Source organism: Chiloscyllium plagiosum, chromosome 6 (assembly GCF_004010195.1).
Source record: "Chiloscyllium plagiosum isolate BGI_BamShark_2017 chromosome 6, ASM401019v2, whole genome shotgun sequence".
NCBI lineage: Eukaryota > Metazoa > Chordata > Chondrichthyes > Orectolobiformes > Hemiscylliidae > Chiloscyllium > Chiloscyllium plagiosum.
This window is the reverse complement of record NC_057715.1, coordinates 62,490,105-62,509,526: the sequence shown is the minus strand read 5'-3', so window position 1 is coordinate 62,509,526 and position 19,422 is coordinate 62,490,105. Positions and strand designations below refer to the sequence as shown.

Below are 19,422 nucleotides of genomic sequence, written 5' to 3'. Positions count from 1 at the left end.
TTACCCAAAATCTTCATACATCTTGAAGGAGGATGAAGATTTGGCAAGTTCCTCTTTAAAAGATGCCAATTGTGTACCCTCTGACAACAGAACACAACCATACACAAAATTATAGCATTAAAGGAATGGGAAGCTCAGGGAGCTTGCCTTGAATGTTTAATGAACATTTTCTTGGGAAATTTCACAGCCAGTCCTGGTGGTGAACTAATATACAGGAAACCCAGTCTTTGTGTTCAGACTTATGTCGTGTCATTTAATTGAATAATTTCAACAACACTTTCAATTGTATAAAGTACATTTATTCAAGTATTACATTTTATTTGATGTGTGTTAGATGCATTTACAGAAATGGTAAAATTTAAAACGACAGTGTCTCACCTCTGGTGACTTGCCTGTTCCTCAACCCATAAAAGTTAAAGACCAAAGAGATGCTCTCACTGTCCACTCTGAAAAGATCAACTCATTTTGCACACAAGTAATTTGGAATCATCTGCTTTGGATATATTGACCACACATTGTACAGTAGGGGGAGCTAGATCTGATTTATTTATTATGCATCTGGTCACCTTTATAATTTACTGAATAAAATGGAATATGAAGTTTAAGTCTGCCTGACCATGTCTTGTCTCAATTAACCAATTCAAATGACTTCCTAAACTACAGTTAGACTTCTTGGCTCATGTAGGGACTAAACAATGCCGCCTTATAGTCTTGAAGTTTGCATATTACACAAGTAATTTCAGTTAAGTATGCAAATTATTGAAAGTTGGACTAGGCAAAAAGACAGTATTTGGTTAATCCTCTCTACTGTCAAACAAAATTTATCCAACAGTATCCTGGAATCCTGGGACAACCTTTGATCTCAAATGCTAATTTCAATGGATTTAAGTTGCTGCAGGAAACATGAAAATTCACTTTTACAATACTGCCGATAACTTCACTGTGTTGAAACAAAATATAATCATAGTAAAATCACTTTATTTGAATCCATGTTATGTAATAATTCATTGCCGAGTGGGTCCTAAATATCTTCCTTCCTCCAGTGTTCATTCCAACTGAATTCCAGGTTCTGTTTGTCCAGCCTCGTTGACAGACCTGCATTATACATGAACCAAAGCTATCCACACCTTAATCCTTTTTGACACAAAATCTTCCTTCCATATAATTCCTACCATTGATCACTTTTATTGGTTTCCTATTCTTAAGTATTGACTTCACAATCTATCCCCTTTTAAAAGTCTTTGTGCTCAGTCATCCTTGATTCTGCAACCTTCTTTAACCCAATTCACTGACTGTTTATTCTTTCACCTCCAGCCCTGCAATCCAGTCATTTATAATTTTTCTCAAACGGCTCTTCAAATCTTGCATTTTGGATGACGTTCTATGTCACTTCCACCAATTCTTGTTCTAACTATGAGACATGTGTGTATTGGAAAGCATCTTGATACACTATTATATGTGGCTGTCATTCCCAAAATGATAAATCTTAATCCAAAAAAAAATTAGGCTTCTACTATTCTTCCTTGGAATGAAAAACTGATTTGCTTTAAGTATTACCTGCACTCTTATTTTCCATTGGCAATAACTCTGATACGTATAATAATACCATGGTATAAGTGAATGCATGAAACCCAAAAACAGGGTAAATAGCATAATTTTCTCAATATTGAAATATATACCAAAATGGTTTGTTTAAGTAAAACTCAATGCAATTACTGTTTATTACCAGTAAGATCCAAATTACACAATACTTCATCACAAATCTCGCTGAAAGAGAAATAGAAATTAATTTCTCTTGTTAGCCAACTGAAGGAAGTTGGAAGAATGGTAATCTGATATATTCTCTTAATTGTATTAAAAAAACCATCCTGGAAAGATTTATCAGAAAGAAATACAATAACTACTGCCATATGGTCACCTTCCATCTTTCTCATTACAACTCACATCAATTTCATATGTAAATATTTAAGAATTGATTAAACTACTGTACAGTACGAGAAAATATTGTCCATTTGCCTGTTTAACAAGGTTCAGTTGTTCTTGAAATAAAACCTTTAATCATAAAACATGATTTACTCCTCTCAGGTTTACAAAAGGCAAGAGTGAGAAAACCTTGGAAATGGAATAACATCTTTAATGTTCTCAACACCCAAGATACACTGCAAATATCGCTCAAATCCCAATCCAAATCCTCCATGTGGCACTGATCCAAACTGGCGAAGTTCCTCATACCTAGAAGGGGTGAGATGGTTTAAAAACATTATGTACATTTTCAATTAATTTGTAGTATTGTAAATTAAATTACAATTGCATTCAATAGTTTGTGATTATGTTGACAATATACAAAAAACACTTCTTTTAGGTATTTAGATGCTTACAACAGGTTTGGTGGCTATTTATTTAACTCTGGTTTAACCTGTTCTTTTTATAATATGACAGTATTTGTAGATAGCAGTGAAGATGGACTACTGCAAATATGAATTTAATGTAATAAACTATATTGAGGCAGCATCCTTAACACAATACAATTCTATAAGGTGTTTCAGAGTGGTGCCATAGGTAAATTCGCCATAGTCCTAGAGAACCCTAGGACTGTTCTTTTAGTAGAGAGAGATTACTGGTAGTGGTTTAACCTGAAGGTCAACATGCCTTGGTGAGAGAAGTTGAGAAGGGAAGTTCTTACTGTTAATCTCAGTTAATGTGGTACTTGAGCACATACTGTTGGTCTCATTCTACATCGTAAACCAACCATCCAGCTAACTGAACTAATTCACCCCCTCATGGTGCTACAAAGCAAACTCTACCACCAAGCCACAAAGCAAACTCTACCATCAAGTTTAAAGAGAGTTTAAGGGTTACTGTGGATTATATCTGCAATAAATGCTGTAGCTTGCAAATCTTATCAGATCGAATGGATCGGTTGGAGTGAAAGTTAGGAGCAATGAGGAATTTGCAACAGCAACAGTAGGTGATAGATGGCAGTTATAGAAAGGGGGGAAAAGTCTCAGATACAGTCACGTAGATGGATTAACTCCAGGAAAGATAAGACAGGTAGGCAGCTAGTGCAGGAGTCCTCTGTGGCTATACCCATTTCAAACAAGTATGCCGATTTGGAAAATGTAGGGGGTGATGGATTCTCAGGGGAACGTAGCACGAACAGCCAAATTTCTGGTATTGAGACTGGCTCGAATGCAATGAGGGGTATGTTGGGTACCAAGAAATCAATTGTGTTAGGGGATTCTCCAGTCCGAGGGACATTCAGACATTTCTGTGGCCAGCAGTTGCTTTCCTGGTGCCAGGATCAAGGATGTCTCAGAAAGGGTGCAGAATGTTCTCACGGGGGAAGAGGGGCCAGCAAGAAGTCATTGTCCACATTGGAACCAACGACATAGGAAGTGAAAAGTTTGAGATTCTGAAGGGAGATTAGAGAGTTAGGCAGGAATTTAAAAAGGAGGTCCTTGAGAGTAGTAATATCTGGATTATTCCTGGTGCTATGAGCTAGTGAGGGCAGGAATAGGAGGATAGAGCAGATGAATGCATGGCTGAGGAGCTGGCGTATGGGAGAAGGATTCACATTTTTGGATCATTGGAATCTCTTTTGGGGTAGAAGTGACCTGTACAAGGAGGACTGGTTGCACCTAAATTGGAAGGGGACTAATATACTGGCAGGGAGATTTGCTAGAGCTGCTCGGGACAATTTAAACTAGCAAGATGAGGGTGGGACCCAGGGAGATAGTGAGGAAAGAGATCAATCTGAGACTGATACAGTTGAGGACAGAAGCGAGTCAGTCAGGGCAGGCAGGGACAAGGTAGGATGAATAAATTAAACTGCATTTATTTCAATGCATGGGGCCTAACAGGGAAGGTAGATGAACTCAGGGCATGATAAGGCACATGGGACTGGAATATCATAGCTATTACAGAAACATGGCTCAGGGATGGGCAGGGCTGGTAGCTTAATGTTCCAGGATACAAATGCTACAGGAAGGATAGAAAGGGAGGCAAGAGAGGAGGTGGAGTGGCATTTTTGATAAGAGATAGTGTTACAGCTATACTGAGGGAGGATATTCCTGGAAATACATCCAGGGAAGTTATTTGGGTGGAACTGAGAAATACGAAAAGGATGATCACCTTATTGGGATTGTATTATAGACCCTCTAATAGTCAGAAGGAATTTGAGAAACAAACTTGTAAGGAGATCAGCTATCTGTAAGAATATAGGGTGGTTATGGTAGGGGATTTTAACTTTCCAAACATAGACTGGGACTGCCATAGTCTTAAAGGTTTAGATGGAGAGGAATTTGTTAAGTGTGTGCAAGAACATTTTCTGATTCAGTATGTGGATGTACCTATTAGAAAAGGTGCAAAACTTGACCTACTCTTAGGAAATAAGGCAGGGCAGGTGACGGAGGTGTCAGTGGGGGAGCACTTTGGGGCCAGCGACCATAATTCTATTAGATTTAAAATAGTGATGGAAAAGGATAGACCAGATCTAAAAGTTGAAGTTTTAAATTGGAGAAAGGCCAATTTTGATGACATTAGGCAAGAACTTTCAAAAACTGATTGGGGGCAGGGATGGCTGGAAAATGTGAAGTCTTCAGAAATGAGATAATGAGAATCCAGAGAAAGTATATTCCTGTCAGGGTGAAAGGAAAGGCTGGTAGGTATAGAGAATGCTGGATGACTAAAGAAATTGAGGTTTTGGTTAAGAAAAAGAAGGAAGCATATGTAAGGTATAGACAGGTTAAATCGAGTGAATCCTTAGAAGAGTATAAAGGCAGTAGGAGTATACTTAAGAGGAAAATCAGGAGGGCAAAAAGGGGACATGAGATAGCTTTGGCAAATAGAATTAAGGAGAATCCAAAGGGTTTTTACAAATACATTAAGGTCAAAAGGGTAACTAGGGAGAGAATAGAGCCCCTCAAAGATCAAAAAGGCACCTTTGTGTGGAGGCAAAAAATGGGGGAGATACTAAATGAGTATTTTGCATCAGTATTTACTGTGGAAAAAGATACGGAAGATATAGAATGTAGAGAAATAGATGGTGACACCTTGCAAAATGTCCCTATTATGGAGGAGGAAGTGCTAGATGTCTTGAAACGCATGAAGGTGGATAAATCCCCAGGACCTTATCGGGTGTACCATAGAACTCTTTGGGAAGCTAGAGAAGTGATTGCTGGGCTTCTCGCTAGGTTATCTGTATCATCGATAGTCACAAATGAAGTGCCAGAAGACTGGAGGTTGGCTGAAGTTGTGCCACTGTTTATGAAGGGTGGTAAGAACAAGCCAGGGAACTATAGACCAGTGAGCCTGACCTCAGTGGTGGGCAAGTTGTTGGAGGGAATCCTGAGGGACAGGATGTGCATGTATTTGGAAAGGCAAGGACTGATTAGGGATAGTCAATATGGCTTTGTTATGTGGGAAGTCATGTCTCACAAACTTGACTGAGTTTTTTGAAGAAGTAACAAAGAGGATTGATGAGGGCAGAGCAGTAGATATGATCCATACGGACTTCAGTAAAGCATTCGACAAGGTTCCCCATGGGAGATTGGTTAGCAAGGTTAGATCTCACGTAATACAGGGAGAACTGGCTCAAATGTAGAAGACAGAGGGTGGTGGTTGGGGGTTGTTTTTCAGACTGGAGGCCTGTAACCAGTGGAGTGCCACAAGGATCGGTGCTGGGTCCGCTACTTTTTGTCATTTACATAAGTGATTTGGATGTGAGCCTAAGAGGTACAGTTAGTAATTTTGCAGATGACACCAAAATTGGTGATGTAGTGGACAGCAAAGAAGGTTACCTCAGATTACAACAGGATCTTGGCCAGATGGGCCTATGGGCTGAGAGGTGGCAGATGGAGTTTAATTCAGATAAATGCGAGGTGCTGCATTTTGGGAAAGCAAATCTTAGCAGGACTTATACACTTAATAGTAAAGTCATAGGGAGTGTTGCTGAACAAAGAGACCTTGGAGTGCAGGTTCATAGCTCCTTGAAAGTGGAGTCTCAGGTAGATAGGATAGTGAAGAAGGCGTTTGGTATGCTTTCAACTATTGGTCAGAGTATTGAGTACAGGCGCTGTGAGGTCATGTCACGGCTGTATAGGACACAGGGTAGGCCAGTGTTGGATTATTGCGTGCAATTCTGGTCTCCTTCCTATTGGAAAGACGTTGTGAAACTTGAAAGGGTTCAGAAACGATTTACAAGGATGTTGCCAGGTTTGGAGGATTTGAGCTATAGGGAGAAGATGAACAGGCTGGGGCTTTTTTTCCTGTAGCGTCGGAGGCTGAGGGGTGACCTTATAGAGGTTTACAAAACCATGAGGGGCATAGATAGGATAAATAGACAAAGTCTTTTCCCTGGGGTCGGGCAGTCCAGAACTAGAGGGCATAGGTTCAGGGTTAGAAGGGAAAGATATAAAAGAGATATAAGGGGCAACTTTTTCGCACATAGTGTGGTACGTGTATGGAATGAGCTGCCAGAGGAAGTGCTGGAGGCTAGTACAATTGCAACATTTAAAAGGCATTCAGATGGGTACATGAATAGGAAGGGTTTGGAGGGATGTGGGCCGGGTGCTGGCAGGTGGGACTAGATTGGGTTGGGATATCTGGTCGGCATGGATAGGTTGGACCTATCTGTACATCTCTGTGACTCTAAGTCACAAAAGGCTACATAATAAGGCAGATGGCCAAAAGATTTGTCAAGAGGCTGGGTTTTCAAGAGTGTCTGGAAGGAGGAGTAGAGGGACTTCAGGGAACTTCAGAAGTCAGGGCTAAGAGAGCTGATAGCCACATTAGGTAAGCACAGATACCTGAGGTTTGTAGGACAGGATGAGCTCAGAGACATGGAGGAACGAGGTCAATGAAGTTTGTCAAAACGATGATCAAAATGTAGCTCAAAAACCATAACAGGAATGACAGTCTACATGGTATCTTTAGCCACTGGCCATACAATGAGCGGGTTAAGCATTTATCAAAGAGCTAAGCATCCACTTACATATCTATTGACACAAATACAGAAAATAATCTCAGTGCTTTAAGTGGCAGGGGGCTAGAATGGGGTACGAGAAATAGATGAAGCAAATGGATAATGTGCCACTTGAAGATACAAAAGTAGAATTAAGCAATCTTAATAATGGATAACTTTGGATGGCTGAATTTCAGTCGATGGTTGGATAGGTGCCAAATTTTACGTTAACAGCCGAAGCAATTTGTTTTGGAAGGAAAAGCACTTGATGGTAAAAGTTTGGAGTTCTGCCAAGGCTCAAAAAACAGCAAAGAACAGTGACTCAGCAAAGGATACATTATCAAAGTTAGCCAACATTTCAGTTGGAAAAGGGATTGAATGAACTGAGTCACTCTCATGGAAGAGGTTAGACTGTTCAGGAAGAGAGACAGGAGACAAACTGTAAAATGATGGGGAGTCAAAGCTAAAATAGATGGGAACTGGAGAAGAGTAGAGTAGAGTAGCTGGTGAAATAGCCTCAATCTTAGACAGGAAGAAACTCATTTGATATTGGAGTAATGTTATGACATGTAGACAGACGGTCAAACCATATCAGCCTTTCTACCACTGTATTCACAACACAGTAAAATTAAATCTCTGAAAGCCCCTAATAATTACTCTAATGCTTCCTAACCAGAATTTGAATATTCAGTCGCTGAACTGGTGAATAATTAATTCCTGATACCAGTTTTGCATCTCAAACGAAAGGCTTAACTATTTATTAAATACATAACTTTAGCAAAGGAATAATTAAAAAACAAGGTTAACTGATTAATGCTTTAAACTCAAAACATTTGCTTTTATGCCAATTCATACAAAGGAGAGACAAACAAACACAGTTAAGGGATAAATAAAAGAAAATAACAAAACTGGCCAGATTACTTAAAGGGTTTTCATGATGCTCCATCTCACAGAATAAATGTGGGACTCTTGGTTGCTTTACTGCAACATTGATCAGAGCAATCTTCTCAGTTCATCCAAACAAAGGCAGCAATACTTCTAACTCAGCTCTCTACTTTGTTGGTCTTCCAGAAAATGGTGTGGCAGATTAGGCAGGGAGCTTTCAAATCTTTATGCTGTCTTTATGCTCAGCTCTCAAAAAACATACTTTAAAAACAAAACCTCAATTCTGGTTCTGCCCTGATATACTGAAGTATCTCTTACTAAGGCCTCAATTAGTATTCAAGGCTTGAACATAGGGACTCTTCCAGACCTGCTGGAACCAATTCTCAGGATTGCCCTTGTTAATAGCCAACTTCTGCTTCTATTTAGTAACCATCTTCTTCCCAGGGTCACCCTGTCTGTTGAAACCCTTTAAATCAAGAATCAGACTACAATTAGCCTCCAAAGTAGGCCTCACAAACAAACAAAGCTTGTGTGGCTTATTCTTCTTTGACCGCAAGCTGTCCCAAAGCCCACAGATTGTTTCCAGTACATAATTCCCAGTTCACTACTCCATACCAAAACGTTTAAAAGAATAATTAAAAAGTTGAAAAATCAGTCATGGTTCTAACAAGTAGAATGTGATGGAAAGAGCTCTGTGCGGGAGGAAATGTCATGGAGAAAAGGTCCCTTTGACAAAAGGATGGCATGCTTCCATGATATGGAAGGAGAATTTCAATGAGATGGTCAAGGCACAATGGTGCTTGACATAGCTGAGCCAAATTTATAAGTGAATGACTGAACCAGTTATGCACTAATGCTCCTGGGTTTTCAGCTCTCTGACTTTGAAGAGCAGGATTTGATATTTATAATAGAGTGGAAAGACAGTGGAATTGAAAAATATGAATGGGAGATGGAGAATAATTTATGGGATGAGAATATCAAAGGCAGATATAAGGGAGAAATGTATTAGGTTATTTTAATAGGTATTAAATGTCATAGATCTCAGAGGTGTTGTCATGGCTGGATCCTTGAGGGAGCTGACGATGTCGTGGTATTGTCACTGGACTAGTTAATTTATGTAATGCTCTGGGATCTCAAGTTCAAATCCCATTACATAATAGGTCAAATTTGAATCTAAAAAATTCATGAATTAAAATTTTAAAATGACCATGAAATCATTCTCAATTCTTTTAAGAATCAATTTTGTTCACTGAAGCCCTTTAAGGAAGGAAATCTGTCATCCTTACCCAGTCTGATTTCCATATAACTCCAGATCCACAGCAATGTATTTGATTCTCAACTACCGTCTGAAATGGCCTAGCAAGCCATTCAAAAAAGATGGACCACTTGGCATCAGTATAGGCGCCGGAAACAATGCTGTGAAACCCAGCCTTGTTACCCTTGTACCTAACATCTAAGGGCCTAGATTTTTTTAAAATCATAGCCAAATTGAGAACACTCTCTCAAGGACTAGTAAAGCAACAGCCTGACAGTCGTACTCATAATCATATATCACACATAATGTTCCAGATAATACCATTACCATCCTTGGAAGAAGTGTGACACGGTGGTATACAGTTGGAAGGAGTTGCATTGGGAATCCTCAACATTGACTCCAGACATCATGCAGTCTTATGGCATCAGGTCAAACATGATGCAACCTTGGCTGATGAATCGTTATTTCTCTACACAGCTAGCAGATACATGGGAACATCAGCATCCTGCAATATCCCTACAAGCTACTCGGAAATATATCATTGTTCCTTCAGTGTTCCTGGATCAGGGATTCAGAAATCATGGAACTTCCTCCCTAATAGTCCTGTGAGGTACCTTATGTACCTACATCAAATGGATTGCACCAGTTTATCTTTATCTTCTCAGGGCATGGAAGATAGGCATTAAACGCTGGCCCAGCCAGCAGCACAGCCCAAATCCTGACTGAATTAACAACAAAACTGAAGGGGAATGGGTTTGGAATTTGAGAGCAAGCTAATCGAGTTATGGAAGAGCTTTACCTCCATAGACAGCTACATGAAAGCAGTGGATTTAAGGTCGGTAAGGGGAATGAGTACAAGGTGTTTTTGGTGATTGAAGTCTGAAGACTCAAGCCAATTTCAGGACCTCATTAAAGATACTGATGTAATAGAAAGTCTGCAGTAAAGCAAAGTACAAGGATAAAAACCATACTTACATATTACAGACAAAGTATGAATACTAAATTTAAAAACTGTTTTTGCTTACCAATGGTATGTGTCTTTTCGACCAAGCCTGCAACAGAATAATAGTTAAATTAGTCACGGTAGCAGGAATAAATCATTTGCCTGTTAACTTGAATTATATTGCAAAAAGTTCTTTCAGAAGAAACTTAAAGTTACAACTAAAATTTTATTTCCTCCATTTCAAGCATTCTTTCTTGTCATCAAAACATAGAAGACCTCTTCCATTTTACAGTGCCAATCTAAAGCGAAGTTTTCTTTCCCACCATGTGACTAACCAACCATCCCAACACCACCTTATTCATCTGACTAAAATCAATGTAATTCACACCGAAGCTAAATCTGGGTCTGGCAACACCACTTTTTACACTGTATACTAGCTCTCAAGTATGCCTTTACTGGATATGTTTGCAGGATCCTAAACTTAAACTGCGGATTTTCAACTGATACATTTTTAATGCTTGCAGTTCTCCACTAGTATAGACAAAGCTGATGGAAAAATTCAAGCTGTTGGCCAAAATTATAAAATATTTTGTTTAGATATTGTAATGCTTTCACTTTTTCCATCTTCTGCCCTCCGAGGATCATGCTGACTAATGTTTTTTGCAGTTTAATAGGCAGTCAATTTCAAAACCCTGCCTGATCCCTTGACCCCATAAGCACTGTTAGATGACAAGGATGATTTCTCTAATCCCTCTGACTATTAGGCTTAGCCAAGTACAATAGACTTACGAATTAATTCAGTTGTGACTGAGCTATAGACAGGAGAATGTTTCTGTAACTTCCTACTGCATGGCTTGGCATTGCAGTGGAAAGCCTACTTAATGTAATAGTCAACCAACTTCTGGTCCTTTAATTCTTTGGAATATTCCAGGAACCCCAAAAGAACCTTCTCTACAATCATACAATCTGATATGCTTGAGGACTTCCTGAAACTGTTCAGACATGCCTTCAAAATTGACTATGCACACCAGTGTGAGTCTAATGGACAATTTACAGGGAAATTATATGAAGGTTAAAACCTTGGGCATTTAGTTTGTATGCCTGTAACTACAGGCACTAATTCCAATCAAAATCAAAGAACGTTGACTCCCCCACCAGAATATCTAGCCTTTAATTTTCAAGCTAGAAAAGTAGAGCACAAGACTTGGTAATTTCAATGAACAGCTAGGCAAAACAAAATTAAAATTGAACAGATGTAGCAGTGTAAGTTTAAAAAAAAGAAACTGCAAGCAATGTAAATTCTGACCAGTAAACACAGGGATTTGGGTTTGATAACAGCAGTTGCCAAAATTTCATAAAACTGTTCTGTCCTTGCATTTTTTTAAATCTTCAGTTCCTGCAAACACCTTCCAACCTACTCAAATATTGTGTGCTCTTTGCTTCAATCACTAGCTCCAATGATGCCTCCCATATGTTTGTGAGCTTGATAGAAAAACAAGTAAATCTGTTGGACTATAACCTGGTGTTGTGAGATCTTTAACTTTGTTGACCCCAGTGAAACACCAGCAACTCCAAACCTTCTCTGCACTCTGGCTGTGAACCAATCATAGATGACTTCAGCACTGGTAGTCTATTTCAATCTGGATCGACAAAGTGTATTATAATTGTTAACACCTCGATCAAATTATCCTATCACTCCTCTCTGAGGATAATATCAAAGCTTCAATTTTTTCCTATTCTCAATATTTACACATAGTATCAAATAGCACGAGTAATTTTTGGGATTTAAAAATTTTGTTCATGAAATGTGGGCATCACTGGCTGGGGCAGTGTTTATTGCCCATCCCTACTTGGCTTTGAGGTGGTGGTGCTAAGCCGCTTTCTTGAATCATGCTGTAGGTAGACCCACAAAGCCATTAGGGAGTTAGTTCTATGATTTTGAGCCATGACACTGAAGGAACAGGATATATTTCCAACTCAGCACGGAGAGTGAATTGGTGAGGAATTTCAGCTGGTGGTGTTTCCATGTATCTGCTGCCCTTGTCCTTCCAGATGGAAGTGGTTGCTGGTTTAAAAGGTAATGTCTTCTGCAGTATATCATGTAGATGGTACATACTGCTGTTATTGAACATTGGTAGTAGAAGGAGTGGAGCTTTGTGGATGTGGTGCCAATCAAGCAGGTTGCTTTGTCCTGAATGATATCAAGCTCAGTGTTGATGGGGCTGCACCCATCCAGGCAAGTGGGGAATATGCCTTCACATTCCTGACTTGCGTCATGTAGATGAGGGACAGGCTTTAGGTAGTCAGGAATGACATAAAACACGATTCCTAGCCTCTGACTTGCCCTTGTAGCAACTGTGTTTATATGACTAATCCAGTTCAATGTATGATCAATATTAACCTTCAGGATGTTTATGGTGGGGATTCAGTGATGGTAACACCACCGATTTTCTACTGTTGAAGATGGTCAATTGCTCGGCATTTATATGGTGTGATTGTTACTTGCCAGTTTTCAGCCCAAGTCTGGATATTGTCCAGGTTTTGCTACATTTGAATACAGACTGCTTCAATGTCTGAGGAGTCGTGAATTGTTCTAAACATTGTGAATTGAATTGAATTGAATTGTCACGTGTATCAAGGTACAGTGAAAAGCTTTGTCTTGTGAGCAATACAGGCAGATCACAGAGTTGAGTAGCATAGATAAGTAAATATTAGTTTCCCCATTGCTCACTTTATGATGGTGAGGCCATTGATAAAGTAGCTGAGGATGGCTGGGCCTAGGACACTACCCTTAAAAACTCAGGCAGAAATGTCCTGGAGTTGAGATGACTTACATCCAGCAACCACAACCAACTTCCTTTCTGTCAGGTATTATCAGCAAAATGCTTTCCCTCATTTCCATTGATTCTAAGTTTGCTAGGGCTTCTTGATGCCACACTTGGTCAAATGCAACTTTGATGTCATTCTCATCTCACCTTTGGAATTCTTTTCTTTTGCCAATGTTTGAACCAAGGTTCCCATGAGGTGAGATGCTGAGTGACCCTGCCAGAACCCAACGTGGGCATTAGTGAGTAGGCCATTCCTAAACAGGTGCTGTTTAATAGCACTGTTGTTGACACCTTCCATAACTTTAGTGATGTCAGAGCGTAGACTGATGGGGTGATAATTGCTTGCACTGGATTTGTTCTGCTTTGTGTGTACAGGTCATACCTGGACAATTTTTTACATTGTTGGATAGGGGCCAATGTTCTCGCTGTACTAGTACATCTTGGCTCAGGATGTGGAAAGTCATAGAGGATAAGTCTTCAGTACTATTCCTAGAATGTTGTCAAGGCCCATAACCTTTGCAATTTAGTGCTTCCAGCTGGTTTTTGATATCACATGGACTGAATTGAATTGGCTGAAGACTGCTATCTGTGATGCTCGGACCACTGGAGGGGGTAATCTGCTTGGCACTTCTGGCTGAAGATTGTTCGATGTGCTTCAGCCTTATCTATTGCACTGATGTGCTGCGCTCCCCCATCATTGAGGATGGTGATGTTTATACAGCTTCTTTTTCTAGTGAGTTGTTTAATTGTCCACTATCATTCATGACTCGATGTGGCAGGAATGCAGAGGTAAGATCTGATCCATTGGTTGTGGAATCATTTACCTCTGTCTATCACTTGCTGCTTATGCTATTTGGTACACAGATAGTCCAACTCTGTAGTTTCACCAGGTTGACACCTCAACTTTAGGAATGCCTGGCATGCCCTCAAGCTCTCTTCATTGAAACAGTATTGATGCCCTGACAAGATGGCAATAGTCAAGTGGTGGACATACCAGGCCATGAGTTTGACGATTGTGCTGGACTAAGATTCTGCTATTGCTGACTGCCAAGGTACCTCATGGATGCCCAGTTTTGAGTTGCTAGATCTGTTACAAGTCTGTCCCATTTAGCACTGTGATAGTACCACAATTCTCAACACTTCGTCTACACAAGGACTGTGCAGTGGTCACTCTTAGCAATACATCTGTGATAGGCAGATTGGAACAGCATAAGTAGCAAATGATAGACAGAGATAAATGATTCCACAACCAATGGATCAGATCTTACCTCTGCATCACTCATGACTCGATGTGGTAGGAATGGTGGACAATTAAACAATTCACTAGAAAAAGAAGCTCCACAAATATGCTTTTTTCTCTTGTTGATTCCCTCATCATCTGCTACACACCCAGTCTAGCAACAATGTCCTTTAGGATCCAACCAGCTCAATCAGTAGTGCTGCTGCTAAGCCCCTTTTGGTAATGTAGATTGAAATCCCTCACCCAGAGCACAGTCTGTGCCCTTTGCATCTTCAGTGCTCTCTCCAAGTGGTGTTCAACATGGAGAAGCATTGATTCATGAGCTGAAGAGAGGCAGTACTTCATAATCAGAAGGCGAATTCCTTGCCTGATGTTTCAGGTGGTGCTGTGAGACCTCATGATATTGAGGATTCTCAGGGCAAGACACTCTTGCCTGTATACCACTGTGCTGTCACCTCTCCTAGATCTGTCTTGTCAGTGGGACAAGAAGTATCCAAGCATTATGATGGTGCACAGTAGTATCAGGGACAGAGTTGGGAAGGTATGATTCTGCGAAATATTGTTACTTGACTTGACTGCGTGACACCTCTTCCAATTTTGGCGCGAGCCCCCCAGATATTAGTCGAGGACTTTGAATGTTGACATGTCTGTATTTGCAATTTTGATTCTCATGCCTTGGTCGACATCTGATGGGTCTCTTTTGTTACATTCCTCTCTTGAGGCATTCTTATGATGGTTACAGTTGAATGGCTTGCTGGGTCATGTCAGAGGGCCATTAATAGACAACCACATCACTGTGGGTCTGCATTAGTATGGTTGGCAGTTTCCTTCCCTAAACGACATTAGTGAATCCAATATTTTTATCTGAAAACTGACAATGGCTTTATGGTCATCACTCAACTCTCAATTCCAGATCATTTTATCAAATTCAAAGGGATTCGAATTTGAGTCCCTACACTATTACTTGGGTCTCTAGATTAAATATCTAGCGATAATACCACAAGGATATCACTACCTTATGATGACTCCTTTTTCTCTCAACACTGTTTTGGCAAGAAGCCCACAACTTCACAATGAATCCAACAACGATCTTTAATCTTTACATTTGTTCATCACTACTTCTCTTTTTCTATCTCCTTCCTTAAAACCCAGATTTATTGAAATTATTTTACTAAGTTCAGAACCTGCCCCCCCACTCCCCCCTTCACTCCATTGCCTCTAAAACCTTCTGCCATTTCACCTCATCTTTTTGAAAAATGTATAAACACTTTTATTTTGGGGGAAAAAAAGAGTACATTTCCTTATGCTAGCTGATAAGAGTTTTTCTGCCAACTTTGTTCCATTTATCTTACCATCAAACCCTTCTCTGGCTCCAAAGATTGTGTACTAGATCTATTTTCATTAATCCTCCAAATACGAACATAAACCCAGTCATAGATCCAAACTACTGCTGCCCAATGTGAACAGAAGTAGTCCCAGAACAACATTTGGTAGAAAACTGCAACTCACTTGCAGTTTTCTACCAAATGTTGTTCTGGGACTACTTCTTTCAAGACCTCTGCTAAAAATAATGCCAGACTGTTTTTAGATATAAATAAAAAGTAAGAAATAGGCAAGAATGGGTTTTGGAATGCTGGAGAAGTAGTAATAGGAAACAAAGAAATGGCAGAGGTACTGAAAAGGTAGTTTGCATCAGTCTTCATGGTGGAAGACTGTAGTATAACAGAACTTTGAGAGAGTCGGGGGGTAGAGGTGGCTGTAGTGGCCACCACTAAAGGAGAAGGTGCAGGGGAAACTGGAAGGTATGAAGGTACGTAAATCAGAGACTGCGAAGAGTACACCCCAGGCTACTGAACAAGATAGCTGAGGAGATTGTGGAGGCATTGGAGGTGATCTTTCAGGAATCAGAGAGGGTAACGGAGGACTGGAAAATGGTTAATGTCACACCTCTGTTTTATGAAGGGAGGGAGGCAGAAGGTGGGTAATTATAGGCTGGCTAGCTCAATATCTGTCGTCGGTAAGAATTTAGTGTTCATTTTTAAGTAAGAGATTGTGGAGTGCTTGGAAGCACATGGTAAAATAAGGATGAGTTGGCAACGGCTTCATCAAAGGGAGGTCATGCCTGACAATTCTATTAGAATTCCTTGAGGAAGCAATGAACAAGTTAGACAAAGGAGAGCCAGTAAATGTAATCAATTTGGATTTCCAGGAAGTCTTTGACAAGGTCCTGCACAGGTGGCTGCTAATATAAGTGTCCATGGTGTTAGGGGTAGGGTACAGGCAAGGATAGCGGATTGGCTTACTGGCACAAGGCAGAGATTGGGGGCTAAAGGGGTTCCAGGATGGTAGCCAGTGACTAATGGAGTTCCACAGTGGTCAGTGTTGGGATCACAAAGCATTCACGTTATACATTAACGATCTGGATGAAGGATCGGAGGGTATTGTTGCTACTTTTGTAGATGACACAAAAGATAGGTGGGATAGGAGAGATAGATGGTGTTAAGGAAGTGAAGAGGCCGCACACGGTCTTGAACAGGCTAGGAGAGTAGGCAAAGAAGTGGCAGATGGAACACAATGTGGAAAATTGTGAGGCAATGCACTTAGGTAGGAAGAGGAGGCATTGACTATTTTCTAAATGAGAAAGGCCTTGGAAATCTGAAGTACAAAGCGACTTAGGACTCTTAGTTCAGGACTCTCTTAAGGTTAACATGCAGGTTCAATTAACAATTAGGAAGGCAATGCTCATTTTGAGAGAGCTAGAATATAAAGCAGGATGTACTGCTGAGGCTGTTCAAGGCTCTGGTCAGACTGCATTTGGAATATAGTGCACAGCTTTGGGGCTCGTATCTAAGGAAGAATGTGCTGGCCATGGTGGAGGTCCAGTGGATGTTCACAAGAATGGTCCCAACAATGAAGTGCTCGATGACTAAGTCTGTACTCTATGGAGTTTAGAAGCAGGAGTTGGGACTTCATTGAAACTTTCAAAACTTTTGACAGAGCGGCGAGGAGAGAAGGTGGAGTGAAGCGAGGGCAGCCGGGAAGGGTAAGTCTTCCCACTTAAAAAGAGACTTACCTCGAGAGTCGGGCCTCCATTTTGACAGAGCTGCTGGGAAGTTTATGGATTAATTTATATTTGGGCAGTGGCTAAACCAGAGATATTACACGTGTAGTATCTCCCTCCCGTCCCCCTCCTCTAACCGGAAGAAAAAGACTCTAAGGTAAGGCTTTATTTTTTTCTTGATTTTTCTTTTTCATATATTTAAATGCATTGTTTGGTTTTAGTTAGTGCATATAAAGCTAAGCTTACAATGGCAGAGGACCTCAGACCCGTGGCATGTGCCTCTTGCTTGATGTGGGAGCTTCGGAACACGTCTGACATTCCTGACTCTTACACTTGCAAGAAGTGAGTCCAGCTGCAGCTCTTGTTTGATCACATGATGGCTCTGGAGCTGCGGATGGACTCACTGTGGAACATCCTCGATGCTGAGGTAGTTGTGGGTAGCATGCTTAGTGAACTAGTCACACCGCAGGTTAGAATTGCTGAGGGAGACAGTGAATGGGTGACCAAAAGGCAGAAAAAGAGTAGGAAGGCAGTGCAGATGTCCACTGTGGTCATCTCCCTCCAGAACAGGTATACCGTTTTGGATACTGTTGGGGGAGATGGTTCACCAGGGGAGGGCAGCAGTTGTCAAGATCATGGCACCGTGGCGGGCACTGCTGTTCAGAAGGGCGGGAAAAAGACTCATAGGGCCATAGTCATAGGGGATTCTATTGTGAGGGGAGTAGATAGGCAGTTCTGTGGCTGAAGATGGGACTCCCGGATTGTATGTTGCCTCCCAGTGCTCGGGTCAGGGATGTCACTGATCGACTGCAGAGCATTCTAAAAGGGGAGGGTGAACAGTCAGTTGTCTTCGTGCATATAGGCACCAACGATCTAAGTAGAAAACGAGATGAAGTCCTGAAAGAAGAATTCAGGGAGCTGGGAGAGAAGTTAAAGAGGAGGACCTCAAAGATAGTGATCTCAGGATTACTACCAGTGCCACGTGCTAGCCAGCGTAGAAATGAAAAAATAGGCAGGATGAACATAGGGCTTGAGAGATGGTGTAGGAGGGAGGAGTTCAGATTTGTTGGACATTGGGACCGGTTCTGGGGAAGGTGGGACAAAATGGACGGTCGATATCTGAACCAGAGCAGAACCAATGTTCTTTGGGGAGTTTTTGCTACTGCTGTTGGGGAGATTTTAAACTAATGTGGCAGGGGGCTGGGAACCAGAAGATAAAACAAGTAGGCAGTGAGGTGGAGAGTGGAGACTATAAGAATCATGAAGATAGCATTAGTAAAGGGAAGAGTAGGCAGAGAGCAGGTGAGTGCAAAAAAACTGGTAGCCTGAAAAGCATCTACTTTAATGCAAGGAGTACAGTGTGTAAGGCAGATGAACTTAGGGCTTGGATTGGTGCTTGGGAGTATGACGTTATTGCAATTACAGAGACTTGGTTGAAGGAAGGGCACGATGATTGGCAATTAAATGTTCCAGGATATAGACACTTCAGACAGGACAGGGAGGGAAATAAATGGGGGGGGGGGGGGGGGGGGTGAAGTTGCATTGCTGGTCAAGGACGATATCACGGCTGCGCTAAAGGAGCGCACTGTGGAGGTCTTGGGTAGTGAGGTACTATGGGTGGAGCTGAGAAATAAGAAAGGTGCAGTTACACTATTGGGGCTGTATTACAGGCCTCCCAACAGTGAGCATGAGGTAGAAGAACAAGTAGGTAAACAGATTATGGAAAGATGTGGAGCCAATAGAGTAGTGGTGATGGGAGATTTTAATTTTCCCAACATTGACTGGGATACACGTTGTGTCAGAGGTCTGGATGGGGCAGAATTTGTAAGAAACGTCCAGGAGAGTTTTCTAGAGCAGTATGTCAATAGTCCGACGAAGGAAGGGGCCATATTGGACCTGGTACTGGGGAACAAGCCAGGACTGGTGGTAGAAGTTGCGGTGGGGGATTTCTTTGGGAACAGTGACTACAATTTTGTAAGTTTTAGAATACTTGTAGATAAAGAAGAGAGTAGTCCTAAGGGAAGAGTACTAAACTGGACCAAGGCCAATTATATCAAAATTAGGCAGGAGCTCGGAAATGTGGACTGGACACAGCTATTTGAAGGAAATTCCACATTTGAGATGTGGGAGGCTTTCAAAGATAGGTTAAAGATAGTGCAGGACAGGCATGTCCCACTGAAGGCTAAGGATAGGAAGGGTAAGATTCGTGAACTGTGGATGACAGGAGAAATTGTACGACTAGCCAAGAG

At 41.1% G+C, this 19,422-nt stretch overlaps 1 protein-coding gene across 3 annotated transcripts in view; it reads right to left on the bottom strand.

Annotated features, from left to right (window-relative positions):
- Window positions 1–277: 277 nt before the first annotated feature.
- Window positions 278–19,422, bottom strand: part of nars2 (asparaginyl-tRNA synthetase 2, mitochondrial) — an 87,938-nt gene continuing 68,793 nt past the window's right edge. For all 3 annotated transcript variants that reach the window (XM_043691665.1, XM_043691667.1, XM_043691666.1), the window contains 2 exons: window positions 10,127–10,153; window positions 278–2,232 (listed from right to left, as the gene is read on the bottom strand). In XM_043691665.1, the coding sequence (XP_043547600.1) occupies window positions 2,088–2,232; window positions 10,127–10,153 (172 nt within the window). In that variant the 3' untranslated portion in view covers window positions 278–2,087. The remainder of the gene's footprint in view (window positions 2,233–10,126; window positions 10,154–19,422) is intronic.